This window comes from Camarhynchus parvulus, chromosome Z, assembly GCF_901933205.1.
Source record: "Camarhynchus parvulus chromosome Z, STF_HiC, whole genome shotgun sequence".
Classification (NCBI taxonomy): Eukaryota; Metazoa; Chordata; class Aves; order Passeriformes; family Thraupidae; genus Camarhynchus; species Camarhynchus parvulus.
This window is the reverse complement of record NC_044601.1, coordinates 61,343,910-61,370,288: the sequence shown is the minus strand read 5'-3', so window position 1 is coordinate 61,370,288 and position 26,379 is coordinate 61,343,910. Positions and strand designations below refer to the sequence as shown.

The following is a 26,379-nucleotide window of genomic DNA, read 5'->3' as shown; positions in this document are numbered from 1 at the left end:
AGCCAAACTATGGCAGAAACATTTTCCTACATCTGCCTTCTTCCACAGAATCAGTCATAAAAAGGTTTGGGTTGGAAGGATGTTAAAGCTCATCTCATTCCAAGTCCCCTGCCGTGGACTTGGACATCTTCCACTTTGCTCTAAGTCCCATTCAGCCTGGCCTTGAACATTCCTAGGGATGAGGCATCCACATCTGAGCTGTAATTCCTTCCTGTCTTCCATCTTTGGAAGCCCTCCATTCCCCTGGGCTGGTAACAGTAGGCATCCATTTAAGGAACAGGGAGGAGATAGGGGTACCTGGTCATTTTACCTGCGAGAATGTGAAGACTCAAGAATGTGGGAAGGAAAACCTACCTTGACCATATAGAGACAGGGATGGGAATTGCAAAGGAAAACAATCACAAATTAGGGTTCTTCCAGAGTGTTTGCTGCCCAGTCTCCAGTGGGTAGTTTCCCAGGCAGAGTCGGAGGGTATAGTATTCCTGATCCTCTGGCAAGCATGAAGCTGTGTCAGGGGAGATTTAGGTTGAAAAGCTTTTTCACCCAGAGGGGTTGATGGGTTCTGGAACAGCCCTAGGGAAATAGTTACAGCACCAAGCCTGACAGAGTTCAAGAAGTGTTTGGACAATGCTCCAGGCCCATGGTGTGTCCCTAGGGGTGTCCTGTGCAGCGCCAGGAGCTGGACTCGATGCTCACCATGGGTCCATTCCAACAGAGGGTGTTCTGTGATTCCATTTCTACAAGAAGTGAGTGGCAAATCCAATGACCAGGACTAGAAGGGCCCTGCCTCTATCCTCTGTCCCATACTGTGCACCCTACAGTCATGGAGCTACACAGGGCAGAAAACATCCATATTTCTGGAGGGACAAAGGAGATTTTTGGTGTCCTGTGCTCTGGCACGGAGCAGGTACACAAGAAGCTGGGTGGGGGCATGGCCAGGACAGCTGACCCAGCCTGGCCAAAGGGATATTCCATGCCACAGAACACCATGCCCAGTGTACCAGCCAGGGGGCTGTGGCAGGTGGGGTGTGAATGAGCAGCTGAGTGGGACTGATCTGCCAGCTGGGTTCAAACCTCCACAGGTGGGAAGTCCTTGGAGCAGGAACATCCATAGGGAAGTGATATATGTAGGGCAGGAAATGTCAGTGGGGAGGGCATATCCATAGTGCAGGGGATGTCCATGGAAGAGGGGACAGGATAGCCATGGGGAGAGGGCACACATGGCCTGGGAGCTCAAGGGGAAGGGATGTCCCGGGGATCAGTGCTGCTAGTAGAGCAGGGATGCCCACAGCACATCCATGCCTGTCTGGAGCAGGATGGGGACCTGCTGAGAGCAGTCACTTGTGGGTCCCTGGTGATTAGAGCACCTGCTGGGCCCAGAGGGTTTTGGGATGGTGCAGGAGGATCCCAGTCTCTTGGATCAGGGACCAACACCATGGCCTGAGAGAGGTCTTCCACCCTGCATCAAGCATGGCTGGACTGTGGCTCCCATCAAGTCCAGTGGTCCTGATGGGGCCTGGCTGTAGGGGTTCTGGGGCCACAGGTGGAACCCAGGGGGGCACGGGGAGGTGCTGATCATGTCAGCAAAGGAAGAGGATGCCCTCAGCTTTCCCCTCATTAATCCCACACCGTGCAGGGCACGCCTGAGCCAACAGCATCTCTCCAGCACCTTTGTGAGCTGCCCAGTCTCCCCAGCAAGGATCTGGGCAGGGGAGGAGGGTGCTGCAGAAAGGCTCTTGCCCCGGCAGTGACTGATCACGGGGAGTCCTGAAAGGGGAATGGCTGGGGCCAAACCCAGTCCTTGATACCAACTGCTCACCTGGGGCTGCTGAGGTTCACAGCGAGGGGGGTGTGAGTGCTGATCTGGGGCACACCCTCAGCCCTCCCACCAGGTCCACACAGCTTCAGAGCAAGGGTAGATGTTCTTCGAATTCCTGTGGGTGCTGTCCCCTCACTGGGAGCTCTGTACCACAGATGGCAGAGAAGAAAGGAGGAGGTTTTCCAGTCCCTCTGCTGGATTCAATTAGCATTTGCAACTTGGAGAGGCAGTGAGGAAGATTTGGGCTGCCAGGAGCTGGGGCACACACCCCACAACCCCATGCCCTCCTTGCCCCAGTCTCCACAGCAGACAAAGACGCCAGGATGGATCTGCCCTTCGATTTGTTGGGTGGTGATGTTCTCCTACCGGGAGAGAGGAAGAAGCTGCTATCCAAGCTGTGGAATGCTCTGGGGAGACCAGGAGAGCTCCTTTCCCAGGTGGCAGAAAGCACCTGGCTCTGGTTCCCTGTGGCCAAAGCAAAGCTGGTATCTGTCCCTGCAGAGCTCAGGGAGGAGAATCAACCCTAGAGCAGAAAGGTGATGTTTAACCCAAAAACGGGATGGAGTGAGGCAGGGGAAGCACCAGTCCTCCCAGCCTCAACCCTGCTGCCACAGGTGTCCCCCCCGGCGCCAGCAGGAGCGATTTCCCCAGCAGAGGTGGTGTTTGGACAGGGACGGCGGTGCCGGCAGACAGCTCCCAAATAGGGCAGCGCAGGTGAGCCGCAGCCCGGCCCCCGGGGCCGGCACCGCCTCCTCCCCGCAGGGGCTGTGCTATTTAAACGCAGCGCTCCCTTATCTCACTGCGCTCATCGCACAAGCTCCTTCTCACCACGCCCAGTCCTGTCCCTCTGCCATTAAATCCTCTCCTCTTAAATACAGACGGCTTGAGGGAGTCCTTCAAGATGCACCAGGCTCTGGGACAGAACTCCACAACCCACCCCACAGCTCCTGCCCTCTCCCTCGCGGCTCAGCCCCAGAGGCACAGGGAAACATTCTGCCACACAAACTGCGTTTTACCCTCCTTGCAGAAACCCTCAGTTCCGGCATTCCCTGCGAGCAGCTCTGTGCATTCTACAGCCACTGCCCCCTCAGGAGGAGGGCTCAGCCATACCCAGCCTCTTGACCTGCTCCTGCTCCCTACGACCCAGGGCTTCCCTGACATAAAACAACCAAGTACAGCAGTAGCACATTTTTCAGTTCACAGAAGGGAAAATAAAGAAAGCAGCAAGGCAGGGAGGCAGAACAGGTGAAAAGGAAGAAAAACCATGATCAGAACTCAACTACTGAGTGTGACACAAGACCAGCTTTCCAACAGAGATCTGGGACAAGCATCAGAAACTGGGATACATGGAATGTGTTTAAGGTCCTCTCTCCCCAGCCACAGTGGTGTCACACTGAGCCACAACCTGAGACACCCCAAGTGCCCCTCATGCCTGGATGAGACAGGGATTCTTGGAGAGATCCTTTGCTGCAGAGCCACAGCAGCAAGAGATCTGACAGCTCCAGGCCAGCCTTGGAAGAGCAACAGCAGGTACCTGCTGCCAGGCTCCCCCTGCAAGCCAGGGCAGGGCAGAGACACTGCCAAACCCATTTCTTCCATTAACAGAGCTAAGAGGTGTTAAGCATGAAGAGCAGCCCTGTCCACAGCAGGGGAACATTCACACAGATGGGCTCCACTGGAGCACAGAGAGCTCACACAGCACCAGACACACAGCACCAGCAACACACAAAGGAACTGCCAGGACCTTGCTAGAGTTTTGTGGGATTTTTATTAATTTTTTTTATTATTTTTTGTGGGGTTTTATTTTTTTTTAATACAGGCTAGCGTTGTACCCTTGCTAAAGCTGCTGATTCTGCCACATAAACTAGAACAGAAATTTCTCAGAAATTAAGTCAGTTCCCCTCCTTGTTAATTCACTGTCTGCCTCCCAACTGAACACCGCTCTGGATTTGTGTTTGCAGAAAACATTCCCTGTACAAAGTCTCACGTGCAGCTACACTGTTCTGACTGAGGAATGAAGAAGCCAAGAGTCCACTGAACATTGGATTTTTCCCTGTACAACGTGGCCTGGTGTGGAGTTTGGTCCACTGAGGGCAGGCAGCGAGTTAACCGTAGAGATCGTCGTCATTGTCTTCGCTGTACACGTTGCCCCCACTGCCACCTCCTGTGCCTTGGCTCGGGCCAGCGCCGCCCTGGTTGCCTGAGGGGAACCTGCATGCAGCAGCACAGGACAGGAGAGAAGAGAAGCTGTTCAAAAGCCTCCTTGCAGCTCAGTGCCATACCCTCCCTCTGTGCCAAACCCCAGTGACAACTAAGAAGGAATGGGATGACGCCTTAGGGAAGGTCAGAGGGCTCATGGCTGCTGGCTGTAAAACCTTGCTTGAGGTAAAGGAAAAGAGGGACTTTGGGTGCACCAACAGAGCAGCTACAACCAACGTGCAGCACAGCCTACAGCCACCACGCTGTGTCTTGGTGCTCTATACTCAAGGCTGAATGGGAATGCACAGTGCAAAAGAGGTTTCCTGCCCAGAACCCATCAGAAAGCTGCCCCAGGGCTGTGCTCGGGGGCTGGCTGAGCCACACTGCGCAGCCCTCACACCCCACAGGTACCTGAAACTGCCAAAGCCACGGCTCTGCTGTAGGGTCTGTGCAAACATCTCATATTTCCTGATGTCGTTGTCACTGACAGAGCGGCGGGCAAAGCGCATGGCCTCCTCAAAGTGATCCCTGCGGATCTCGGGAACAGGATCGTCCTCCTCCACCTCCTGCAGCAGGACAGAGGGACCAGGTGAGCTGTGTGCCAAGCTCCACGGGCCCAAGAGCTGCTCACAGCTTCCCTCCAGGTTAGGAGGCTCCCAACACCCTCCACGGCGGGGGCTGGAGAGGTGTGCATGAGTCAGGGCTGCAGAATGCACCTCCTGAGCAATGCTGACCATGAGGCATCCCAGGAGGGTCCTCAACCTCCCACAAGAAGAGAACAAAGTGCTCCAGCTCCACGCTCTGCACAAGAGCCCACTCATCCCCAAGGATGACAGAGGAACACTTCACACCTCAGGCATGTGGGATGGGAGAGCTCGGTGTACCACTCACCATGGCAGAAGGGTTGGTTTGCCTCTCACGCTCTCGCCTGATCTCACTCTCAATGGATTCGCGGATGGCCAGTTTGCAGGCACGCTGGCAAATTTCTGTCAGGTCAGCCCCTGAGAAGCCATTGGTCATCTTCGCCAGGAAATCCAGGTCAACATCCTAGAGAATAATAAAAAAGAGAGGCCATTCCTTTACACCTCATATACCCAAGTGACAGAGAGGTATCTTTAGATCCCCGGGTATCAAGGTGCTGTCTTAACTATGGCCAATTTTGGAAAGATCAGCTGTTGAGATTCTCGTTTTCAAGAAAAGTTAACCACATATGAAAGCAGGCTACACTCCTCACACCCACCAAGAATCCACAAAGTGGCTGTAAATGCCTCTGCACTTACAGATTTAGGGTATGACTTGCTCAGGTCTCAGCATGAGGAGTCAAGCAAAACACCATCAGACTGGAAATAGAGATGGGGTACAAGCAGACCAAGACAGCCGACCTCCTCCTCTCCTCCCCCTCAGTTGAGAGGGTACTACCGCAACCTTCTTTGAAACTAAGTAGGTAAGCTTGGCATAGAAAAGCTTGGGCTCCCACTTCATGTATGTTTTTCTTTGATTAACTCTTAGCTGCATTATTGCCTCTATCCAGGTAAGGGACACAGCTCTTGCCTATGACAGTGCTCAGCAACAACTCACTGCAACTGCTCCTCTTCAATTCATATTTCACACCTGTATGTTTTACACTTTTTTTCTTCTTTCCCAGAGTGCAAGAATCTTTCCCACCTCACCAAAATAGGGTTTTCTGATCCTGCACCACGAGCAGAACCCTATTTTGTGACAAGGAGCTGCTATGCCTACAAACCAATTTATGGCTTTGCTGACACCTAAACTCAGAGCTCCAGCTTCCTCTCCCATTCTACTACATGAATGAGCCTCCAGACCTCTGTGCTATCCACAGCTTGTGAGGAACATACAGCAGCACACAGCAAACCCAAGCCAGAAGCAGTGAGGGTGCAGATTCTACCTTTGCAACTGGTGATTTCCTCAGATTGGCTTTAAGGATTGCAACCCTGGACTTCTCGTCAGGCAGGGGGATGTAGATGAGCTGATCCAGGCGGCCGGGGCGCAGGATGGCTGGGTCAATGATGTCTGGCCTGTTGGTGGCACCGATGATGAAGACGTTTTTCTTGGTGGACATGCCGTCCATCTCGGTCAGGATCTGGTTGATGACACGATCTGCAGCACCACCGCCGTCACCGATATTCCCACCTCGGGCCTTGGCGATGGAGTCCAGCTCATCAAAGAAGAGCACACATGGGGCTGCCTGGCGAGCCTGCAAAAAGCAGTAGGCACCATTATCCCATGCTAATACTGTCCAACAAGGAGCATGCTGACTCCACACTAAGCCTTCCTCACCATTAACACAGCTCAAGAGAAACAGAAGCTCTTCACAAGGAGAGCTTGGAAGAGCTGCTCCAGAGCAGTCTCTTGCCACACAACCCCTCACTAAATTCTCCTGAAGAACAATTTGGATTTCCCTGAAGTGGGAACATTGCGAACCAGGCAGAAAAGCAGTAATTCCAACGCCTAGAGTGAAAAATTGAGTCGTTTTGCTGGACTAGAACTCTCCCTGCAAGACCAGAAGATGTCAACTGGTTCTTCAGGCACTGAAGCAGATGAGATATATCCAAATGGAAAGGAGAAATCCAATTGCTGTCTTCAGCTACCTAATGCGTAGTTATGGGGAGCTGGATCTTTCTTCACAGTGTGCAGTGAAAGGAGGAAAGACCACAGGCACAAGGAGGTGGCTGCTGCAGCCCTCACCCCTGCACAGCTCTCCAGCCCCTAGCCTGGAGGGTGTTGGGAGTCTCCTGACCTGGAGACACAGCTGTGAGCAGCTGAGAAAATCCCAGTAAGAAATAAGGAAGAAATTGGTCACAATAAGAGTGCTCCAACACCAGCACACAGGCCCAGAGAGGTCAGGGATTCTCCACCCTTCACACATGTCCAGAACTCAATGCACTGAGCTAATGAAATTTCAAAGTTATGTCCCTGCTCTGGACAAACAGTTGAACTAAACAGTCTCTGAGGTTCCCTTCCACCTCGATTTTTCTCCACTCTCCTGCCAACTTTTTTCTAATACACCACAGGAGCAAGGATTCACATGATAATCCATGCAGACACCTTCTGGGACAGGAGATGACTCTATGGGACAACTAAACAGCAGTGAGCTCCTTTCTAAACTGTGTATATTGCAGGACAAGAACCCATAGGATATTCTGAAAATCTGTAGATGATGACAGTTAATGAGGTGCTAATCGAAGTTTCCAGGGGTGTGGAGCATACATGTGCCCTCCTAACCATAGCCTCTGCCACAGGCACTGGGGAACTTATCACCCTCTACTGACAGATGCCGACTGCAGTCAGAGAAAAGAGTTTCAAGAGCTATGTTGCTGAAGAGGATTAATTCCAACAGCAGGAAAGAGCTCCTGCTCTCAGTGCAAGTGGGAAAACACACAGAAGACACAAAGAAGAACCAGTAAGACGGATTCAGTAGAGAGAAAGTTCTGGGGATACCTCAGCACAAAGACAGCACAGAGAGTAGGAGAAACACTTACCTTGTCAAAGATCTCGCGCACGTTGGCTTCAGACTCACCAAACCACATGGTGAGCAGTTCCGGCCCCTTGATGGAAATGAAGTTTGCCTGGCACTCGTTGGCAATGGCTTTGGCCAGCAGTGTCTTACCACAGCCAGGTGGCCCATAGAACAGAACCCCTTTTGATGGGGTCATGCCAAATTTGAGGAACTTGTCTGGGTGCTCCACAGGATACTGAAAGAGAACAAAACAAAACCTCCCATGATGAGCCACAACAGGCTACCTTGGAAGTACAGAATGGTTTGCACATCAAGGGACCTTCAAAAGACCATCCAAACCCAAGTCCTCTGCCACAGGAAGGAATACATTTCTCAGTTTTGGTTCTACCAGAAGCACTATCTGAGATTTCTGGTGGATTAAACACAAGATCCTGCCAGGTGCCACTGCAGTTTTCAAGTGGACACTGCCTTGGAAAGGTGCCTAAAACAACCTATTTATCTCTAGGAACTAAGTACAGTTCAGTACTTTCCCAAGTACCAGTTCAGTACTTTCCAGCACACTTAACCTCAGCTTCACTCTGCCCTGCAGAAGCAAAAGGGAACAGCTCATTACCTAACCTATTTGCTCTGCTCTCCAGAGACAGCAAGGTGTCTGATGTGAGCCTTTATCCTCAGCAACGAGGTCATATACAAGACAGGTGATGATTTTAACATCAGAAAGTTAGACTGAAAATTTAGATTCTTTTATTCACAGACAGGATGTTTCTACAGTGCCAGCTGAAAGCAGGAATGTATCCAATTCAAACTGCCAGCGCAGACACCTAGACACCTGGAGTTTCCATAGGTAATTTGCAACATTTTGTTCAACTGTTCTTTCCTTTTCTAGAGGGCTTCACAATTACTTCTCACCTGTCCCCGTGCTAAGGCTGATGGGGAGCCCTTCAGAAGCTCTCTGTATGAGCACCCTCATCCACTGCCTGGCAGAAACAGCTACCATGTAGGATGATTCTCAGCAGTGGTCCCACTGCTGGTCTCCACTTAAGAGGCACAACTGTGGCTGTTTATGCATGTTGCACAACACCCACATAAAATGCCACTGCAGACTCAGCTCAGGAAAACATAATGCTGCTTCCCAGCGCCTTCCTCCCCAAGTTCACTAAGATGGAACAGCATGGTATTTACAGTCCATTAGAATAAATGCCATAAAGCCTGTACATTTACTCTGTTTGCAGTCCAAACAAGAAACTAAAGATATTCTAGATATTATTATTGTATTTTTAAGCTGGCTAAGCAAATAATCTGTTGTAAAGCCTTACCTGTACAAGCTCCTGGAGTTCCCTCTTTACATCTTCTAGGCCACCAATATCTTCCCAGGTAACTTGTGGCACCTCCACCACAGTCTCCCGAAGAGCAGAAGGATTGCTCTGGCTTAGAGCCCACTGTTGTTAGAAGAAAGGGTATTATATGAATTCTAACATGTTACACCCTTTTGCTTCAGAGAGGCAATTAATTGCACCCATAAGAATATGGGGCACTCCTGCATTACCCTGAAGTCATCCATGGTCACTGCCAGAGAGTTCATCACTTCAGCATCAATGGTTTCATCTTCTAGGTCTATGAGATCCATCTTCTTTCTGATTGCCTGAAGAGCAGCTTCTGAGCAAAGAGCAGCCAAGTCAGCACCAACATGGCCATGGGTCTCATTTGCCACCTGGAAGCAGAGCACTGACCATGACTCACAGGGATACAAGCAAGGGCAACACATGCACTGGTCCCTCACTGGGAAGGGAGGAGAGCAACATCAGGGCTTTGCTGCACATTCAAGACAAGTGCTAACAGTCAGGCAAAGACACTGTGCCTTCTACTGCCTACTAGAGATCCAATCTGCATCTGGAATTTAAAAAGGTAACCCTGAGAACTGAAGTTCTTCATTCAGGACAGAGATGACAGGAACCATCCAGCTTACAGGTGGTGCAGTGACACCACAATGCTCACCCAGCTGTGTGTGAGCTTCTTCAGGGCTGCTGTACCTTTAAAGGCAATGACATAGCAAACAATCCCAGGATGACAGTGGCAAGGCACTTCCAGATTGGAATGATACACTTAGCCATGCCATTCCTAACTAGTGAGTGAGGACTTTTGGTCACTGGTAAACTGGTCAGACGAAATCTCAGGGATCACCCATCCATGCAGTTCCAGGCTGTCCTAATTGAGCCACTCCACTTGTACAATCAAGCCGTAACAATACTTCCATTATGAAACAGAACACTGGAAACGAGACAAGCTTTCCTAATGGCACACTACTCACCTGCTCCAGATCCACATCATCAGCCAGTTTCATATTTTTTGTGTGGATCTGCAGGATCTCCAGGCGCCCAGTGGCATCAGGGATACCAATATCTACCTCTCTGTCAAAACGACCTGGGGAGCACAAGCACACATTGAGCTGCTGATTCTGCACATCACAGGAGCTGCTGCCTTCCTCTGACTGAGCAAGGTGATGTTTTCCACAAAATATCAGAAAATGACAGAGTTTTGGGTTTGCCTGCAACATCTATCAGCACAGTAGAAGAGAAAGATCAGAGACAGAGGAAAGGTATGAGGCATTTAGGGCAAGTGAGACTACTGTGAGACTAACAGTAAGACCTTGGGATTATACAGCACAGAGGACTGCACATTTAGTAACTTCTTCTGAGCTGCATTTTTGGGATATAGACTTCACTGAACCAACATACCATGAGACATTTTTATTTCTACCTTTGTGTTCTTTTTACAAGAGTCCAAAAATACTGAGAGATTTAATTTTTTAGAACTTTCACAGCATTACCCAAGTAGTGAAACACATGAGGAAAACAGGGCATCACTGAAATATTCACTAAGATGTGTACACCTCTATTTTTCCTCCAGCCACAGCTGTGCTTTCAAATGGCTCACTACACATTTAAGAGGCCAGTTCCCCCTGCACAGTTGATAGGTTTGCTATTACAGATTCTACCAACTGGTCACACACCAGATATTCATGTTCTGAAGACCTGAGTCTCAGAAACTACTGTACTGTTCATTAATAAAAGAAACCCAAATCAGATAATTCACAGCCTTCTGCCATGTAATGCATGAACATCCCCTTAGGCATTTCCTCCTTAAGTGTGTCCTGAAATAGCTTCACCTAATACAGGCTAGCACACTTTTCCCACTTCAAAATATTATTTCTACACATTCTCACCTAACATGGCACAGAAAACGACATCAAAGGCTTCACGCCCGGAAAATACTTTCTAGCAAGGAGCTGGAGACAAGTCAATAGTTTATGTAACACATGTTCAGCACGACTTTCTGCTCAGTCCTTAGGGGGCCCCTGAAGGGGGCCTGTCACAAAGTGTGTGACACATGGGGAAGAGGGGGCAGGGGTGGTTACCGAATCGCCGGAGCGCTGGGTCGATGCTGTTGGGTCTGTTGGTGGCTGCCATCACGATCACGTGTGCCCTCTGCTTCAGCCCGTCCATGAGGGTCAGCAGCTGAGACACGATGCGACGTTCCACCTCCCCATGTGTCTGTGGGGACAGAGAGCAGTGCTGGCACCAACAGCTCTACAAGGAGCACGGCAGCCAGCATTGCATGGGAGCTGGCAGATACAGCAGCCACAGCATGGTAACAAACGTCCTGAACTGTATCTAATGCTCCTGGCGTCCAACTGAATTCAGGTGTTAAAGAAATGCTGCTTTACTCTGTAGTAAAATGCAGAGACTCATGCCAGCTGCTATCAAAAAAAGGGACATGCTAATTTACCTCCTACAGGCTCTCTTTACCTTCTCTCTCTTAGGAGCAATGGCATCCAATTCATCAATGAAGATGATGGCAGGAGCATTCTTCTCTGCTTCTTCAAAGGCTTTCCTCAGGTTGCTCTCAGACTCACCAGCCAGCTTGCTCATGATCTCAGGACCTAAAAGACAGCAATGCTGTGCCACTCAGAAGAGAGGCAGCTAGCCCCAAAAACACGCAGCTGAATATTTTTAGTACAACATCCACATGGGACAAGCTATATTTCAAGCCAAAGCAAATACTATCAATCAAATTCACTAAATCTGCAGCTGAAAGACAAGACCAGCATGCAGAATTAGTTTCTATCATTATTTTGGTGTTTCCAGTTTACTCTAAGAGAATGCAGCACTAGACAATGAGCTACCTTTAGCTGCCTCTTTCCTTACCCTATTTCACACTTGGTGAGCTTCTCTGTAATGTGCCACCACACACAGTTAATGCCAGTCCTAGCTTGCAAGAGAAGCAATCAAATTATAAGGTGATGAATTACCCGGATAGGGAAGGAAAAAGCTCTATGAAGCCATCTTTAGCTTACATTACACACGTATACATTTACCTCTGTATGATCCTATAAACTAGCTTAAAAAGTCAAAACAACCAACCATAAATGAACAAACACACAAGCCCCATCTCCTTTCAAAGGTTAAATATAAAATTAAAGTGTGTAACCACATTGATCCCAAACAGATGGACAGCATTCCCCTGACATCTACAACTGCTGAACACTAGTGCAGGTTTAGAGATTTATCCTGTTTTTACAAATTTTGCTATCATGCTGATGGCAGTGGTAATGAAGAGAAAATATGCTTCTGAAGGATCCAAGAAAAATAAACCTGACCCTCAGGCACAGACAAGCTGCCAGCTGCAGAGACACAGGTGTGGGCAGGTGCTCTGAGTATTTCATTACAGGTAACTCACCAGCTCTTATCAGTTCTGTCTGCAGCACTGCCTGCAGCTCCAGATCGGGGCCAGCAGGCAGTAAATGCATGGCTAACTCTGACAGCGTCATTTTCATTATGCAATAGATGTACAAGCATCTAAAGAAATGGCTGGTGCATTAGCATTCAGTGACAGCTTCCACACACTTGAGGAAATATATGACAGGGTGACATGTGGCTAAAATTAGCCCATTTACATCCACTCTCTTGAGATAAAAGCAAGTCCCTAATCTTACTGCTGGTCATTGCTGTGCTGTGTTATGCTGTCACATGATTGAAATCAGAGAAGAAAAGCTGCATTCCTTCAGTAAAAATGTTCTCTTATTCCAGCACTGACTAAAATGGGACAGAAAAGCAGTGTGGAAAATTCAGAATCTAGTCCTTACTAGGTATCAACTAGTAGCCACCTCAAGTGCTACAGGTGAGACTTATCAATAGGAGTTCTGTCACTTGTAGCTAAATTCAAAGGATCTCATTATAGTTTTCAGGGAAGTTCCTTCCAAATAATGTACTGAGAAACAAGAGGTTTTTGTGCTTTACTTGAGGGGAAAGAGGAATCCAGAGCAGCAGCTTCTTTTCTGAACAGAACATGGTGGGAGCAAAGCCAGAAGCCCTGCCAGTTCTGCCTTCACTAACACAAATGGACTGACAGACACCAAATCCCTGTGTCTCAGCACAATCTTCCAAGCACTCTGCTACAACACAATCAAGCTTCAGGGAAGTGCGACTACACATAGTTTCACACAAAGGGCTTCCAAGTGACCCCAGAGGCACGCTTGAAAGAGGTAAGGAAGGATGTCAGGAGGACAGTGTGGCCCTACAAGCCCTGTTTACACCATTCCTTACCATAAGATGGACAAGTGAGCACACAGCAGACCTGAAGCCAAAGGAGCCACAAAACTTACCATTGATCAGGAAGAAGAAAGCCCCTGTTTCGTTGGCCACCGCTCGGGCAATCAGTGTTTTACCAGTGCCAGGAGGACCATACAGCAGGATCCCACGTGGAGGCTGAGGACAAAGGCAAGGGAGTTAGGCTGTGAGTATCTGACTGCTTAAGCAGCTTCACAGTGAATCTGTAAGCATTTGATAATGCCAGTCTGAAATTGTGATGCAAACTCATGGAACAGCTGCCATGTCACCACTGCTATCAACACCCTTTACTACTTCACACAACACACAACAAAAACCTTGCCAGTAACTGGCAGTGCTGATTCAAAGCATCACTCTGCTTTACAAGCTGCCAGTGTTTCAGTCTGTGTCCAGAACACGTACACAAATACCTTCCAAAGACTAGCATTTAAAAAAAAACCAAAAACCCACACCACAAATTATTTATTCCCCTCTCCAATACCTCCTAAATCTCTGTCGTGGAGAGACATGTCCCAGGGCAAGCCCAATTATCCACCCGCATGTGGGGACATACCTTCACCCCTATGGCCTTGAAGAGAGCAGGGTGTCGGAGGGGAAGCTCCACCATCTCCTTGATTTGAGCCAGCTGCTTCCGGCAGCCACCAATGTCATCATAGCCCACCTCATTCAGTGACTCCTCTTCATCCTGCCCGGGAGGAAACACATCAAACATCTGAGTGAAAACAATAGCTCAACAACCCCTCCCAGTCTACAGAAGCCAGGAATATGGCTTTTTAGACATTTCTTGCCTGTCTTGAGATTCTCCCTTTCGAGTCTTCCTGAAGTCTTCTATAACTGTTTCTTAGCTCTGTCTTCCCAGACATATAAAGAGAATTACCTGCATGTACTCAGACTTCACTGAAGCCCACCCTCTGGAATGACAGCCTCTGCTGCCAGGTTCCCTACAGATTCTAACACAAAACAAGCTCTGTGACTCTTTGATGGGGCTAATGGAAGTAACAAGAGACAATGTCAGTATAAAATATACTTACTCCTTAGAGTAAATGCTATCTACCTATATGGCACATTCTAGCTGCCAGCTACTGAGGTGCAATGTTACCTTTTGAGACTGACTCCAATTAGCAGAGAATGTTAAGGTCCAGACATACGGAAAAGATCATACCAACTCTTCCCTCACAGTATCCATCCATTCACCTGTCCAAACCTTTACTGGCCTCAGTTATATAGGCTACACTAAAATAATAACATAGCCTAGAACCTCAGAGAGGCTCAGTTCAAGTCCCACCTGTTTCAAGCAGGGGCTGGACCTAACAAGCACTGAAGGTCTCAGTTTTGGAGATTTCTGCCCTCTCTGGGCTCTGCTCCAAGAATGGGGGAAACATTTTTCCAAGTATCTACTCGGAATTTCCTTTAATCGAGCTTATGTGTGTCCAGTCATGTCCCTGGGCACAGCTCTCAGAAGAAGCCTGGTCATCTATCCCTTCCCATCAGGCAGTTGCCAGTAGGCCTTTGCCTTCACTTCTCCAGGCTGCATCATGCAATGATCCCAGTCCCTCCTCCTTCATTCTTGACCACCAGCTCCTCATAGTTTTTGTGGCCTAGGCTGAACTTATTCCTATCTATCTCTGCTGTGGCCTGAAGAGGCCAAGTGGGATGCATGGAGCGCCCAAGAGAAGTCTCCCAAGGGTCACAGAGGTGTTTTTCAGAAGGCAGCTTACAACAAACCAGCACTCACACTATTTGCAGGCAGAAAAAGGTACTTATTCTATGAAGTACACACCCACCTCACCTAATTTCCCTCAGATATCCTACTCTGTACAGTAAGGTTGCCAAAACCTGTCAGACAAGCCCCTCAGGCAGCCACAAGGTTGCAACATTCAAGGCTAGACACCTTAACGGACTGGGGAATTTTTATTTTTTTAATGTAAACCATTTGAAGATTTCAAATTTCTCTCGGAAAAAGTGCCCATCACTTTCTTTTCACATGGCATGAAATTTAGCACCATTGTAAGCTCTCTCTGCTACGGATCAAGGGAACACTGGAATCAAAAGATGCATCCAAGCACAGTGTGAAATATCTGGAAGCAGATGCAGAACAGCTGCTGCCAATGCATGGCATCTCATCAGCAAACCTACCCCCTGGTGCTTTCAGCATATGAGGAAGACACTGGGAGTACCTTTGTCTGACTACCTTCAGCAGCAACACATCTCCTGAAACCAGAGTTTCTGACCATTACATTCAGTAGATAAAATGTCAAAATAGGAACTGCAAACCTGTGGCCCTCAAGCACTGTCCCAGAAACAAGCTTTGGACAGAGGAGATCCAGCAGGAGCACCACATGGCAGGGTTCTGCTCACCTCTCTTTTGATGGGCTCTCCCTCACAATGGATCACTGTGTCTGGAGCTACTATGCAGTACGGGCTTGGATCTGTCTCCACCACTTTGAACTCCACTGCACGCATCCCTCCACGCACCAAGAAGATGTCACCTGTAAAACCCCACACGTCAGTGGCCTGCTGCAACCCACATCTGCAAAATGGCAACCCCTGTACAACCAGAAGCCCCAGAGATTAAGGAATTTAGTCACACAGGCAGGGACTGTGGCATTTATAACACTGCTTTGCATGTTAAACTCAAGAGCTGCATCCACTGCAACAGCCTGAGCACTGTTTCAGTTCTCAAATTTCATCCAGTAAAAAACAGCAAACAATGGAAAAGAATATGCTGCCCAAATACAAACCACAAAGGCAAAAAGTCACTTTTTCCCCATTCAGTTTCAATTTAGCATTTTCAGAACAGGGAAAAAAACCCCAACCCAATAAAATTCATTTTGAATTTATTGTAACTAGTTGATACTAGTTATAACTGTTTGTCTCCAGAAGCAGAATAATATGTAACACTGTACTGTGACTCCTGGCTGACAGACGCTGGATAACTTCGACTTGTGTCTATAGTGTACTTCCATCTATGGTACATCAGAAGTGTTATGAACACAACCCCAAAAGTCTGCTTGGTTTTCTACTCACCTCCCAATTATTCCTTAAATTACTCCAAATAATGAATTTACTCAGGGTGCCAGCTGGTATACATGTCTTGGTTTCATCTGGGATAGAGTTAATTTTCTCCCCAGCAGCTGCTTGGGTGCTGTGATTTGGATTCTGCTGAGAATAATGCTGATAACACACTGATGTTTCAGCTGCTGCTCAGCAGTGTTTACCCTAACTCAAGGACTGCTCAGTTTCCCACGCTCTGCCAGGGAGCAGGTGCACAAGAAAGCAGGAGGGGGCACGGCCAGGAGAGCTGACCCAAACTGCCCAGAGGGATATCCCATGCTGTAAAACACCATGCCCGGTGCATGAACTGTGGGGATTTCACTGAGAGACATCACATACTGATGAGGGACCGGCTGGGCATCATTCATCAGGTGGTGAGCAACTATCTCAGGTGTCATGCAACACCAGTCTTTTTTATCCCCCATGTTTCATCCCCCATCCATTCCAGTACTACTAACTACTACTATTATTATTATTATTATTATATTTTACTTTGTTTCAATTACAAAAATCTTCTTAACTCACAGGTTTTTCCTTTTTCCTGATCTGCTCCCCATCCCATGGCTGGGTGGTGAACGAGTAGCTATCTGGTATTTAGTCACATGCTGGGATTAAAGGACAACAGTCCTTCTTGGCAGCCAGCAAAGGGAAAAAGAGTTGGCATAACAACAGATCTGAGCAGAACATGTTAACCCAAATTTGGTATAAGCATTCAGTATATAATAGTAGCTGGTAACGGTGTTTATTTGTGCTTGTTCTCAGGGTGTGTTTTTAACACCTCAGTGTAGGTGTCCCCTGTGGTGAGGTTTATTGCCCTTGCTGCCTGGGCTAACATGATCTTTCTGTTGTTCTTTGCAGTAGTGGCTTATGATGAGATGGAGCCGCTGGTCCTGAGACGAATCTGAGGAGTGAACTGAGCACTGCCATCGGCTCTGTATTTCGGAAGCCATCCACTGGGAACCACTGGTAACTGCACCTCTCCTACATCTCCCGATGTCTTCCAATGCCAGGCCGATTACAGTAGCATTTGAGCATTTTAAAGATTTTTAACATCCTTTCAAAACACCTGAAGCCAGGCTGGTTCTTATCACAGAATTTCCCGAGTTGGAAAGGACCCATGGGGATCACTGAGTCCAACTCCTGGTCCTGCACAGGACAGGCCCAAGGATCACACCATGTGCCTGAGGGTATTGTCCAAATGCTTCTGGAATTCTGGCAAGCTTGGTGCTGTGAAACAGTACATCACTGAATGTGATTCAGGTCTTGTTTACAGTTAATATATATAAGAACATCATCCAGAGGGGAAAGTGTCCAGGCCAGTGATTATCTAAAACATTCTGAACTCCTGAACAAGGGTGAAATCCTGAAAAACTAGTAAATATGTGGAAAAAGGTGTGCTGTCAGGCTGGCAGTTCCAGAGAGACACAAATCACTGCAATGTGCTGGCACCTGGCCCAGCACATTGGAAGCCTGTTCCATATTATTACATACTCTAAGAGGAAAAAAAGGTCTTTGGATCTGATGACAAAATATCAGGCACTGAGGCTACTCCATCCCAGGGACAGGCAAAGCGTGATTTTCAGAGGGAGTATTGCATTCCTTATTGTGCAACAGCCTCTTGAAAACCAAATGATGCAATGGTCTGCTCACGACAAGAGACCATTGAGAGCAAAGGCTGGTGGGACCAGCAAACTTTGGGACACACATTTAGCAAAAGCTGTCTGGACTGCCCCTCCCCAACCAACACTTTCACATGCTGTAGAAGGAGGCAAAGTTCCTGCAGTGCACATAAAAAATATGCTGGGATAAACAGTATGGGTCACTGCTGCCTCAGGCAAAGGCAAGCCCACACATGGTTCTGCTTTTCTACACATTGTTCTGCTTTTTCTCAAGGACCTGGGTGGACTTTGTGGGTGATGTGAGAGGATGGAAAAGCCCAGTGTATGGGTCAAGGTGATTTGATTTTAGGTGAGAGTAGGAAATTAACTAAATTACATGACAGTAATTGTTACATGAGTTCATATGATCACTTCTATGGCAGCTATATGCACATCACCACATTCAGCACCTCACAGCAGATGACTCCGCCACTCCACATGTGGTGATCTGAACCTGAGTCCCCTTCAATTACCACATTAATGAAGGATGGACTCTGATGAAACTGGATAACCACAATGTAAACCAAACCAATTGATTAATATGCAGGCAATTCACCAATTACATCACATGGTAGCAACTTAGTTTAATGAGATTTTCTCCCAAGTTCCACCTGAGCCTTTCTGATGTTCTCCTATCTCATATAGCTAAAAAAAATGTAGGAGAACGACCAAACTGCTCTGCCAGCCAGCAGCAGCAATCACTCCTTCTGATGACTATGGAAAATTTGTATCATCACTAGCAAAATCTCCCCCTACAGATGCTGATCTAATGCCTCATGGAGATCTGTGCAAGCTTCTAGAAATTGTCTGTATTTAGTCTCAGGACTAGGTCACACTTGCGGCCATGAGGACTTGAATGACAGGCATTGTTACCTTTCCTGATAGGTCTGTAAGCTTCCAAGAAGTAGGGCTTGAGGTAGACCTCAAATAGATTCCCTGTGATCCCTTCTACTGTGTCATCAATAGGCAGCACGTGGATACGTTTGCCATATTTCACATCTGGGCAAGGTTGGATGCTGCAGAAGAAGAAAACTCCAGTTAGTGCTGGACTTACACCTCAGTGTTACACCTGGACAAGAAAAGACATGCCCCTTCCCAGGAAAGAACATCCAAAGACCATCAAAAGCCTCAGTGAGACTTCCAACCCACATAGAAATATTTCAGTGCTGACAAGGCAAAAATCATACCAAGAGCTAGTCTTCACAGCACAACACTTGCCTTCACTCCTTTCAGCCCTGTCCAAGACCACTGGAGAGTTTAATAGCTTCCTCCTACCCTTCTGCTCTTCTGCAGACCCCCTCTCCACATTCACACATCTCTAATATAGCCTTAAAGACCTGTAAGAGTCATGAGGCAGTTTTTATATCAACAAGTTACTGGAGAACCAGATGCAAGGAAAAGTGAGTTGGGGAAAACACTTTCTTCCCTCTTCTCTCTCACTGCAGTGCCCAGAGTCCCTATTGCTGACAAACCTGATTCCAAGCAAAGGCTCTCACAGTACCAACCAGGGGTAAACACCTTAGCAGCCATGAGTAGGTCAGTCCCACTTCCTGACGGCTAATGAGTAGGTTAAAGGCTGAAAGCCCTTTCCTCTTTTAAATACATGCTACAGTTATTATTTTGTAATGTAGCACAACAGCCTACTGTAGCAACAGCCCAAAGTATCTAGCTGTGGCAGAAACTGGCTTCACCAGCTAAGAAAAGCCAAGGAACTGCAGCTGAGCACACAGCTTTTCATATGTGATATGTGACTTTTATTAGAGACTCCTAATGGATTCTTTTACCATGTGCATTACAGAGAGGACATAGCAAAAGGGTAAAAGAGAGACTGTCCCAGAAGGAAAATATTTGACACACCACAATCAGAAAGTGTTAGCATAATTATCTGGATTTTGGGAGAAACCAGGACACAGTAACACTATAAGCAGTTAAAGATTGGCAAGAAAAACTTTGAGGGCAAGTGAGTAAAAATTCCCTGACCTTGCAATGAATCAAGACAACTGGTGACACATTTGGGAAGCTGAGAAGCACTACAGACACAGTGCTAACAGAGAAGACGAGAGCATGGGTTGTCACACTAGAAGAGACTCCAACAGGAATCTCGCATCAGCCTAAAGTAAGAATTCACCTCTACTTTAAATCCAAAGACACAAAGCACCATTCTGAACCAATTACAGCGCTGTTTAAAATTCACATTTTTAGAGGTAGAGGGATGGGTGGAACAGCCTCATTTCTCTCATCTACTAAGTTTGCATGAAACACATTTTGCATTTAAAAATTAATACAGATATTACTTCAAAAAGTCTGGTGTCAGAACCTGGCTCTCATTTTCTCAGAGACAATGCTCAGGAGGACAAGAGGCTGTTAGCCCTCCCTTATTTAAACCTGCAAACTACCATTTTTATGTCCAGGAAATGCTCATGTGCTACCGTTCTACCTGCTCCCATCACAGAATGGAACCTGTCTCCTGTAAGTAGAGATACGTATTTCCAAGTTTTACTACTACTTTTAAGGTCCTTTCTATTCAAATCATTTTATGAGTCTACTTCCCACAAGTGGTGCACAACAAAATCCCTGGAACATTTTTTAAGCATTCCTAATTTAACAATGATTTTTACAACAAAAATTGGAATATAAATATCCTTGGGACATTTTTATCTTGTTATTTGTCTGTTCCACTTGTTTTCTGGCATTCATTTCTAATAGGTTTTAACCTGTTTTTGCAAGAGGGCAGCTCAGATACTATGAGATAATGTGTGATGCTGCTAATGTTTTCCACAGGTAACACTGTGTCCTCACCTGATCACATCACCCAGGCGCACTCTCAGGTTGTTGCGAACAACCCTATTCATGCGAATCTTCTCATCTGAGCAGGTATCATCTGACAGAACAATGCACACTGCTTCTCTCCTCTTCTTTCCTTTGAGGAGGACAGTGTCTCCTCTGAACAGCTGCAGTTCATCCATCTTTGCCTGTAAACAGCAAAGCGTTAGAACAAGCTTCTGAAAAAACAGGAATTCAAGTACTTGAAGGAGAGTTATTCGACTTCGGAAATTACATCTTCAAAGTGATATACTAAATCCAGAGGACAGAGACTCCCTACTGCAGTAGTATAGAGCTAATCCTGAAACCAGAGGAAGGGCACAAGCTCAACTGAATCCTACAAAATGAGGCTCAAAAAGCATTTTGTCAAGGAGGAGCGTCAGGAAACAAGACAACCCTCCCTCAGTGGTAACAGCTGTAGCTTCTGACATAAACACTTGTACTCATGTTGCAAAGTTACATTTCAAGTTAATAGACAGCAACAGCTTGCAAATTAGCAGATTAAATGCTTTGCCTCCACAGATGACGCACCTGGGACAGTGACACAACACTGTTGTCTTCATTGATGGCTTCGTCAACAATTAACCGATTGGGCCTGTTCTTCTGCTTCAGAATAGCAGTTGATAAGTCATCGGCTTTAGAGCTGGGAGAGAAAACACAGCTTATGAGCCTGCAAGATACTGGCCCTGCCCAGCCACCCCTTGTTTCCATCTCCACTTTCTAAGAGTTTCTTTGTTGTCTTGTCTTTTATAAACTCTACATGTTTGTAGCACAAAGGAGAACATTACTTCTCAGGGACCAGTTCCAAGAGTTCAAGGGAAGATATTTTCTGCCAGTAAATGTAACTACGAGCTTCCAATGGATACAGCTATGAAGCTATCTATGAAAAGAAGTGGTCAGTGAGATCTTGCTGACTGTAAGATGTTTCACCTCAATGAATTAGTCAGAGTCATCTGTAATCACATGTAACTGCTGCCAACAAAACAAGTTCAAGTCTATTTGGTGTCAAATCCCAGATAAATAGCAGCATTAAAGGACAATGCTGGGGCAACCCTGACAGGAAGAGCTGTAAGAGTTTAGCCGGTTGATGCCTGTTTGTTAAACCTAGCAAGCTGTAGAAATATTCAAGTGCTCACAGAAAATGATTTTGTGTTGGGGGGTTTTAGCTGTTTTCCATAACATCACAAAAGTCACTGCAGCTCTGGCCTATAATACCACCAAGAAATACAAGAGATAATTCACTTCCCTTGACAAAATGGAGTAAGTAAAAGATCAAGGAAATGGAAGAAGGGCAGATTAACTGTTCTCCTTCAAAATCTAATACAGCAAATAATTCACTCTGTGATAGAATATGAATTGGAACCAACTTATTCTAGAGGAGCTCTTTAAAGCTGTACATTAGCCACACACAACAGGGGTGGAGTGCTGTAGCTTCCCCCAGTAGGCTGACTACTTTCTCCAAGTGTGTAGCTGTGCCAAGGTCAGAAGAGAAAACCTTGCATAGTCTGACTTGATTCTGAAAGAAAATAAATGAAAACAGTCTTCCCCTGACCTAAGCAAGCAGCAAGCACTGGCAAAAAGTAGGGAGCTTTGTGGACAATGGCAGCAGCCATAACTTCAGCTCCATCTCCCCCTTTTAGAGACAGAATGATGAGAAAAAAACCAATCCTTGAGTGGAAATGGGAGCACTTGGCATGTTCACTGCATTTTTAAGAGTCCATCAGAGAGGGGTAACATACCTATGGTGTGATTTTACCCAGGTCCCTCCCCACCTCAAGGCAGAGGCTTTTCCAAGACAGGCTATGCAGTGTTGGCTTCCTTCTCTGCCACGTAAAAGGGGAAACAATACCAAGCAAGCCTGTGAGAGCAGCCAGCTTGCTTTCAAAAAGTTTTCAAGCTTCCCCTAAACACTGGTATCACAGGAAACATGTTGCAAACCACAGGCAAGATTATTTTAAGTGAACAAAAGTTGTAGAAGATTTTTTTCCTCGACTGCCAGCACTATTGAAATTTACCTTTTTCCTCTCTTTATTAAAGACTGCAAGAGGTAAAAAGGACACAATAAAAGCTGCTGGATGCATCCTAGAAAGGGCTCATGAATTCCACAATGAATCTAAAAATGTGAGTCCTAAAAAGCCTGCAATTTCCAGGAAAACTGAGGGAGCAGTAAGCAAACTGAACAAATACATTATCAGGGCAGATTATGGTTAAACAGTGCACAAAAACCAACAACCTACTTGTAAGGACTTCGCCTCCTCTTTAGCTCATGGCCACTGGTAATTAATCCAGCAAACAGATTTCAAGATTTCAGTTAAGGAACACCAGGGAGACACAACACTCATCATTTGGGTTATCCAGAGTGTGACTGTAACTCCTCCCTCTGCATACAAGATGTGAATCCCAAGGCCTTTTGATAAACCACTGCCAGACTTTGGCTATGTGAAATGTTGCTGAAACTAAGTGTCTGTCCCTTGGGATGCAGGGACTGCTATTACAGCCAAAAAAACAGCCTGGAACACCAGATCAAAAACAAACAGTAGAGAAACTGGGTAACAACTGGAGACTTTTCAAGCAACACTCTACACAAAACAAAAGCTGCAAAAGGCTGGAGAGAAAGTTTGGATAGCACCTGACATGCAGCAGTGCAGAAGAACACAGCAAGAATCCGCTTGGTTCTGCTAAATAAGAGAAAAAAGTTTTAGTATGGAAGAACTGAACCTACAGTTCCCTAAGAACTGAGGGCTGGATCAATATCAGATGCACTCAGAGTGATCAAAAAGGATTGGAGGCATTAAAAATGGAATAAAAGTGTACAAGAAAGAGCATCCAGGGAGCTAAATGTGCAAGGTCAGCTTCAGCGCTCTGACCCGACAGGTCTGCAGAGGAAAAAACAAAGGTGCTACAAAATTACATGTCAGCTAGGCATGGAAGTGATGTCATTTCTCCTGCAGACAAGGGTACGGTTTAGACAGATAAGCACTACCCATCTTTCAGCAGCAATCTAAAATATGATATCATCACCATTTGCCCTCACTGCATCTCTCCAGGGGTTCCTCATGCTGCAGCTGAAATAACAGGGCAAAAGAGATCTGTGCACCTCAACGACGCTCAGACAAACCCCAACAACTGTAGGAAGGAGAGCACAAACAGCAAATACCAAGCAGGAAAGCCTAAGGCGTGGGTTGGGACTCTCTCCTGCCAGGAAACTTTGGGAAACAACAGGGACAGAAAGCTAACCCAGGTAATTTTTAAAGCTCCTTGATGAGCTTCTGGTCAGAGACAGCCTGGTGGAAACCCTCCAAATCACTTCCCTGACCTGCCCAGTTTGTCAGCTCCCTCACACGCTTTCCCTCTTACCCCTTTCTTTCCATGACTTAACAAAGCCACAAACTGAACACAAAACGTAGCTTTAGAGCTGTTTTGGAATTAAAAGGTAATTCAATTCTGTATTAAGCTGCCCCTAGACAGAAGCCAGAAGTAAGGACACAATCACCAGCATAGCAAATGGCCAAGCTTGCACATAAAGTCTATAAAGTCTTTGCTTCAGTCTATAAAACTGAAGCAAAGATGTATTAGCCCTAAAGGCCAACCATGAACAGGCTCCCTCGGCCTCCTTTTCTCTCTCAGTAATGCAGTTCAACAGCCTCATTTCACACATGGCAGGACCAGGGGGACTTCCTACAGACCCACAGAATAACCTGAGCTGGAAGGGACCCACCAGGACTGTCAAGCCCAGCTCCTGACCCTGCATAGGACAGCCCCAACAATCACACCATGTACCTGAGATCATTGTCCAAATGCTTCCTGACCTCTGCCAGGCTTGGTGCCGTGACCACTTCCCTGGGGAGCCTGTTCCAGTGACTGACCACCTTCAGGATAAACCTTTTCCTGGTATCAAACCTCAGCCTCCCCTGACACAGCTTCATGGACTTAATTACACCAGTCGGTGGTTTCTCTCCATGTCAGAGCTCCCCTTGTTCAACAACTGATAAAACCCAGAGGCATCACAGGGCAGGGTAAGAAGAACAAGAGCAGAAAGTCGTTACCAATTAGTGATCCTTCTGAAAATGATAATGAACCTCCAAAGCCCTGCCAGAAGTAAGGAAACAAGCTGTTTCCTTTCCTTCAAGACCATGCTAAAAATAAGGGAAAAGGCACTTCCCAGAATGATTCCAGCTGCAGTAACGAAAGTGAAATCAGCTATGTCTTCTGCACACTGCTGTGACTTTTTACCACCATCATTGTGAAACCACTTCCCAGATAAAACCCGAAAGCAATTTCTTACCAATCTGAACATCTGATTTACAGACCGAACTGCTTTTCCTAGGTAGGGAGTAAAGAAAAAAAGTCATAAAGCATTTTTATCCCCAAGTGAAGTATCTGAGGTATGTGGTGACTACAGACACTGAAGTAAGACAACCAAGGGCAGAGTTTAGACACATTGTGGAGGAGCCGCAAGTTTTCAACACTGTTTCAGACAGGCTGGGAGACAAAAACAGGGATCCCTTCAGAAATCACTCTCCCTTAGCTTTGGGAATGCTACTTGCCATGCTGAGGCTTGGTTCAGCAAGATGGCTGCCAGCAGCTGTGACAAAAAATGGCATCTAAAAAGTAATCGTGTTCCAGCTGCAAACTAACTTTTTCTGGTCCCTGAGTGGGTGAGAAAAACTTTGCTAAAGTAGAAATCCCTTTTTAAAAACACTGTTAACCTCACCCAGGTGCATAACAGGGGTCTGGGAATGTCACTTCCACTGCAGACATGGAGCGCCTGGCACATCTCACTTGAACTGACCCCACAGGGCCAAGTAGTTTTGGATTCCAGGAGTTGTTAAAAAAAGGGAAAACCTACTCAAAGAACACCAAAATACACTATATGGGACCAAAAGTGCCTCTAGCGAAGTCAAAAAGTCATTTTGAGTATTTCTAGATCGGCAAAATTTATTTTTGGGTTCTATTTTACTGCACTCAAAATGCACGTGGGCTGCGTGCGGAGACTGTTACTCACTGCTGGGGAGCACGGAAGACGATCCTCAGCCTGTAACTGAGCACAGCCAACAAGAGTGAGGCAAGACACCCGAGACGGAAACACGGCCGACCGCCTCGGCCCTGCCCGGCGCAACATGTCTGCCTCGGCTAGCGCCGAGTCACTCGCCAGCCCCGGCTCCCGGGCCGCTGCGAGCAGAAGGAGCCCGGGACGGGGCTGGAAAACAAAGCCCTCCGTAGTTCAAGGCCCGGCGGGCGGGCGGCCCTAGGCCCGGCGGAGGCACGGCGGGAGGCCCGGCCCGGCCTCGCCCCCCCGCCATGACTCGACACTTCCCGGCCAGGCCCGGCCGTGGCGGGGCGGGCGGCGGGAAGCGGCTCATCCCCGTTCCGGCGCCGCTTTCACTCGCCTGGGGCCCGCGGGCCGCCCCGGGTGAAGCGGGCAGGCCGGAGCGGGCCCAGGCCGCGGCGGGGCCTAGGCCGCAGGGAGGCGGGGGGCCCGCACTTACTCGGATCCCGAGGCCATGGCGCTGCGGGGAGGGGGAGAGGGGCGGCGGACGAGCGGCTCCTCGGGGCGGGAGGGGAGTCCGGAGGGTCGCGGGGGTCGCGGGCGGCGGGCGGAGGGTTCGGGGCGTCCGCACTGGTTGAGCCTCAGCGCCGACTCATCGGCGAGGGGAGCCCCGCCCACGCCGCCTCGCCTGCCTAGCAACAGCGTGCGCCGACCAATCGGAAATTCCGGCC

General features: G+C 47.5%; 1 protein-coding gene across 1 annotated transcript; it reads right to left on the bottom strand.

The window, feature by feature from the left end:
- Positions 1 to 3,568: 3,568 nt before the first annotated feature.
- On the bottom strand, positions 3,569 to 26,317 carry VCP (valosin containing protein). The gene is made up of 17 exons (XM_030968306.1): positions 26,148 to 26,317; positions 21,190 to 21,301; positions 20,635 to 20,807; positions 18,709 to 18,851; positions 15,482 to 15,612; positions 13,677 to 13,808; positions 13,159 to 13,261; positions 11,303 to 11,436; positions 10,912 to 11,047; positions 9,805 to 9,917; positions 9,043 to 9,207; positions 8,813 to 8,935; positions 7,519 to 7,731; positions 5,925 to 6,233; positions 4,910 to 5,065; positions 4,430 to 4,584; positions 3,569 to 4,030 (listed from the first exon to the last, which is right to left on the bottom strand). The coding sequence occupies exons 1-17, from the start codon at positions 26,162 to 26,164 to the stop codon at positions 3,925 to 3,927; spliced, it is 2,421 nt and encodes an 806-aa protein (XP_030824166.1). The 5' UTR covers positions 26,165 to 26,317; the 3' UTR covers positions 3,569 to 3,924.
- Positions 26,318 to 26,379: the final 62 nt, after the last annotated feature.

What these genes read in the sequence shown, in the direction of transcription:
- VCP (XM_030968306.1), bottom strand. An exon ending in TGACCATGGATGACTTCAGG is followed by an intron (nt 8,936 to 9,042) that starts GTAATGCAGGAG and finishes TTCTAACAACAG; the next exon opens with TGGGCTCTAAGCCAGAGCAA. An exon ending in TGCGCGAGATCTTTGACAAG is followed by an intron (nt 6,234 to 7,518) that starts GTAAGTGTTTCT and finishes TGCTTTTTGCAG; the next exon opens with GCTCGCCAGGCAGCCCCATG.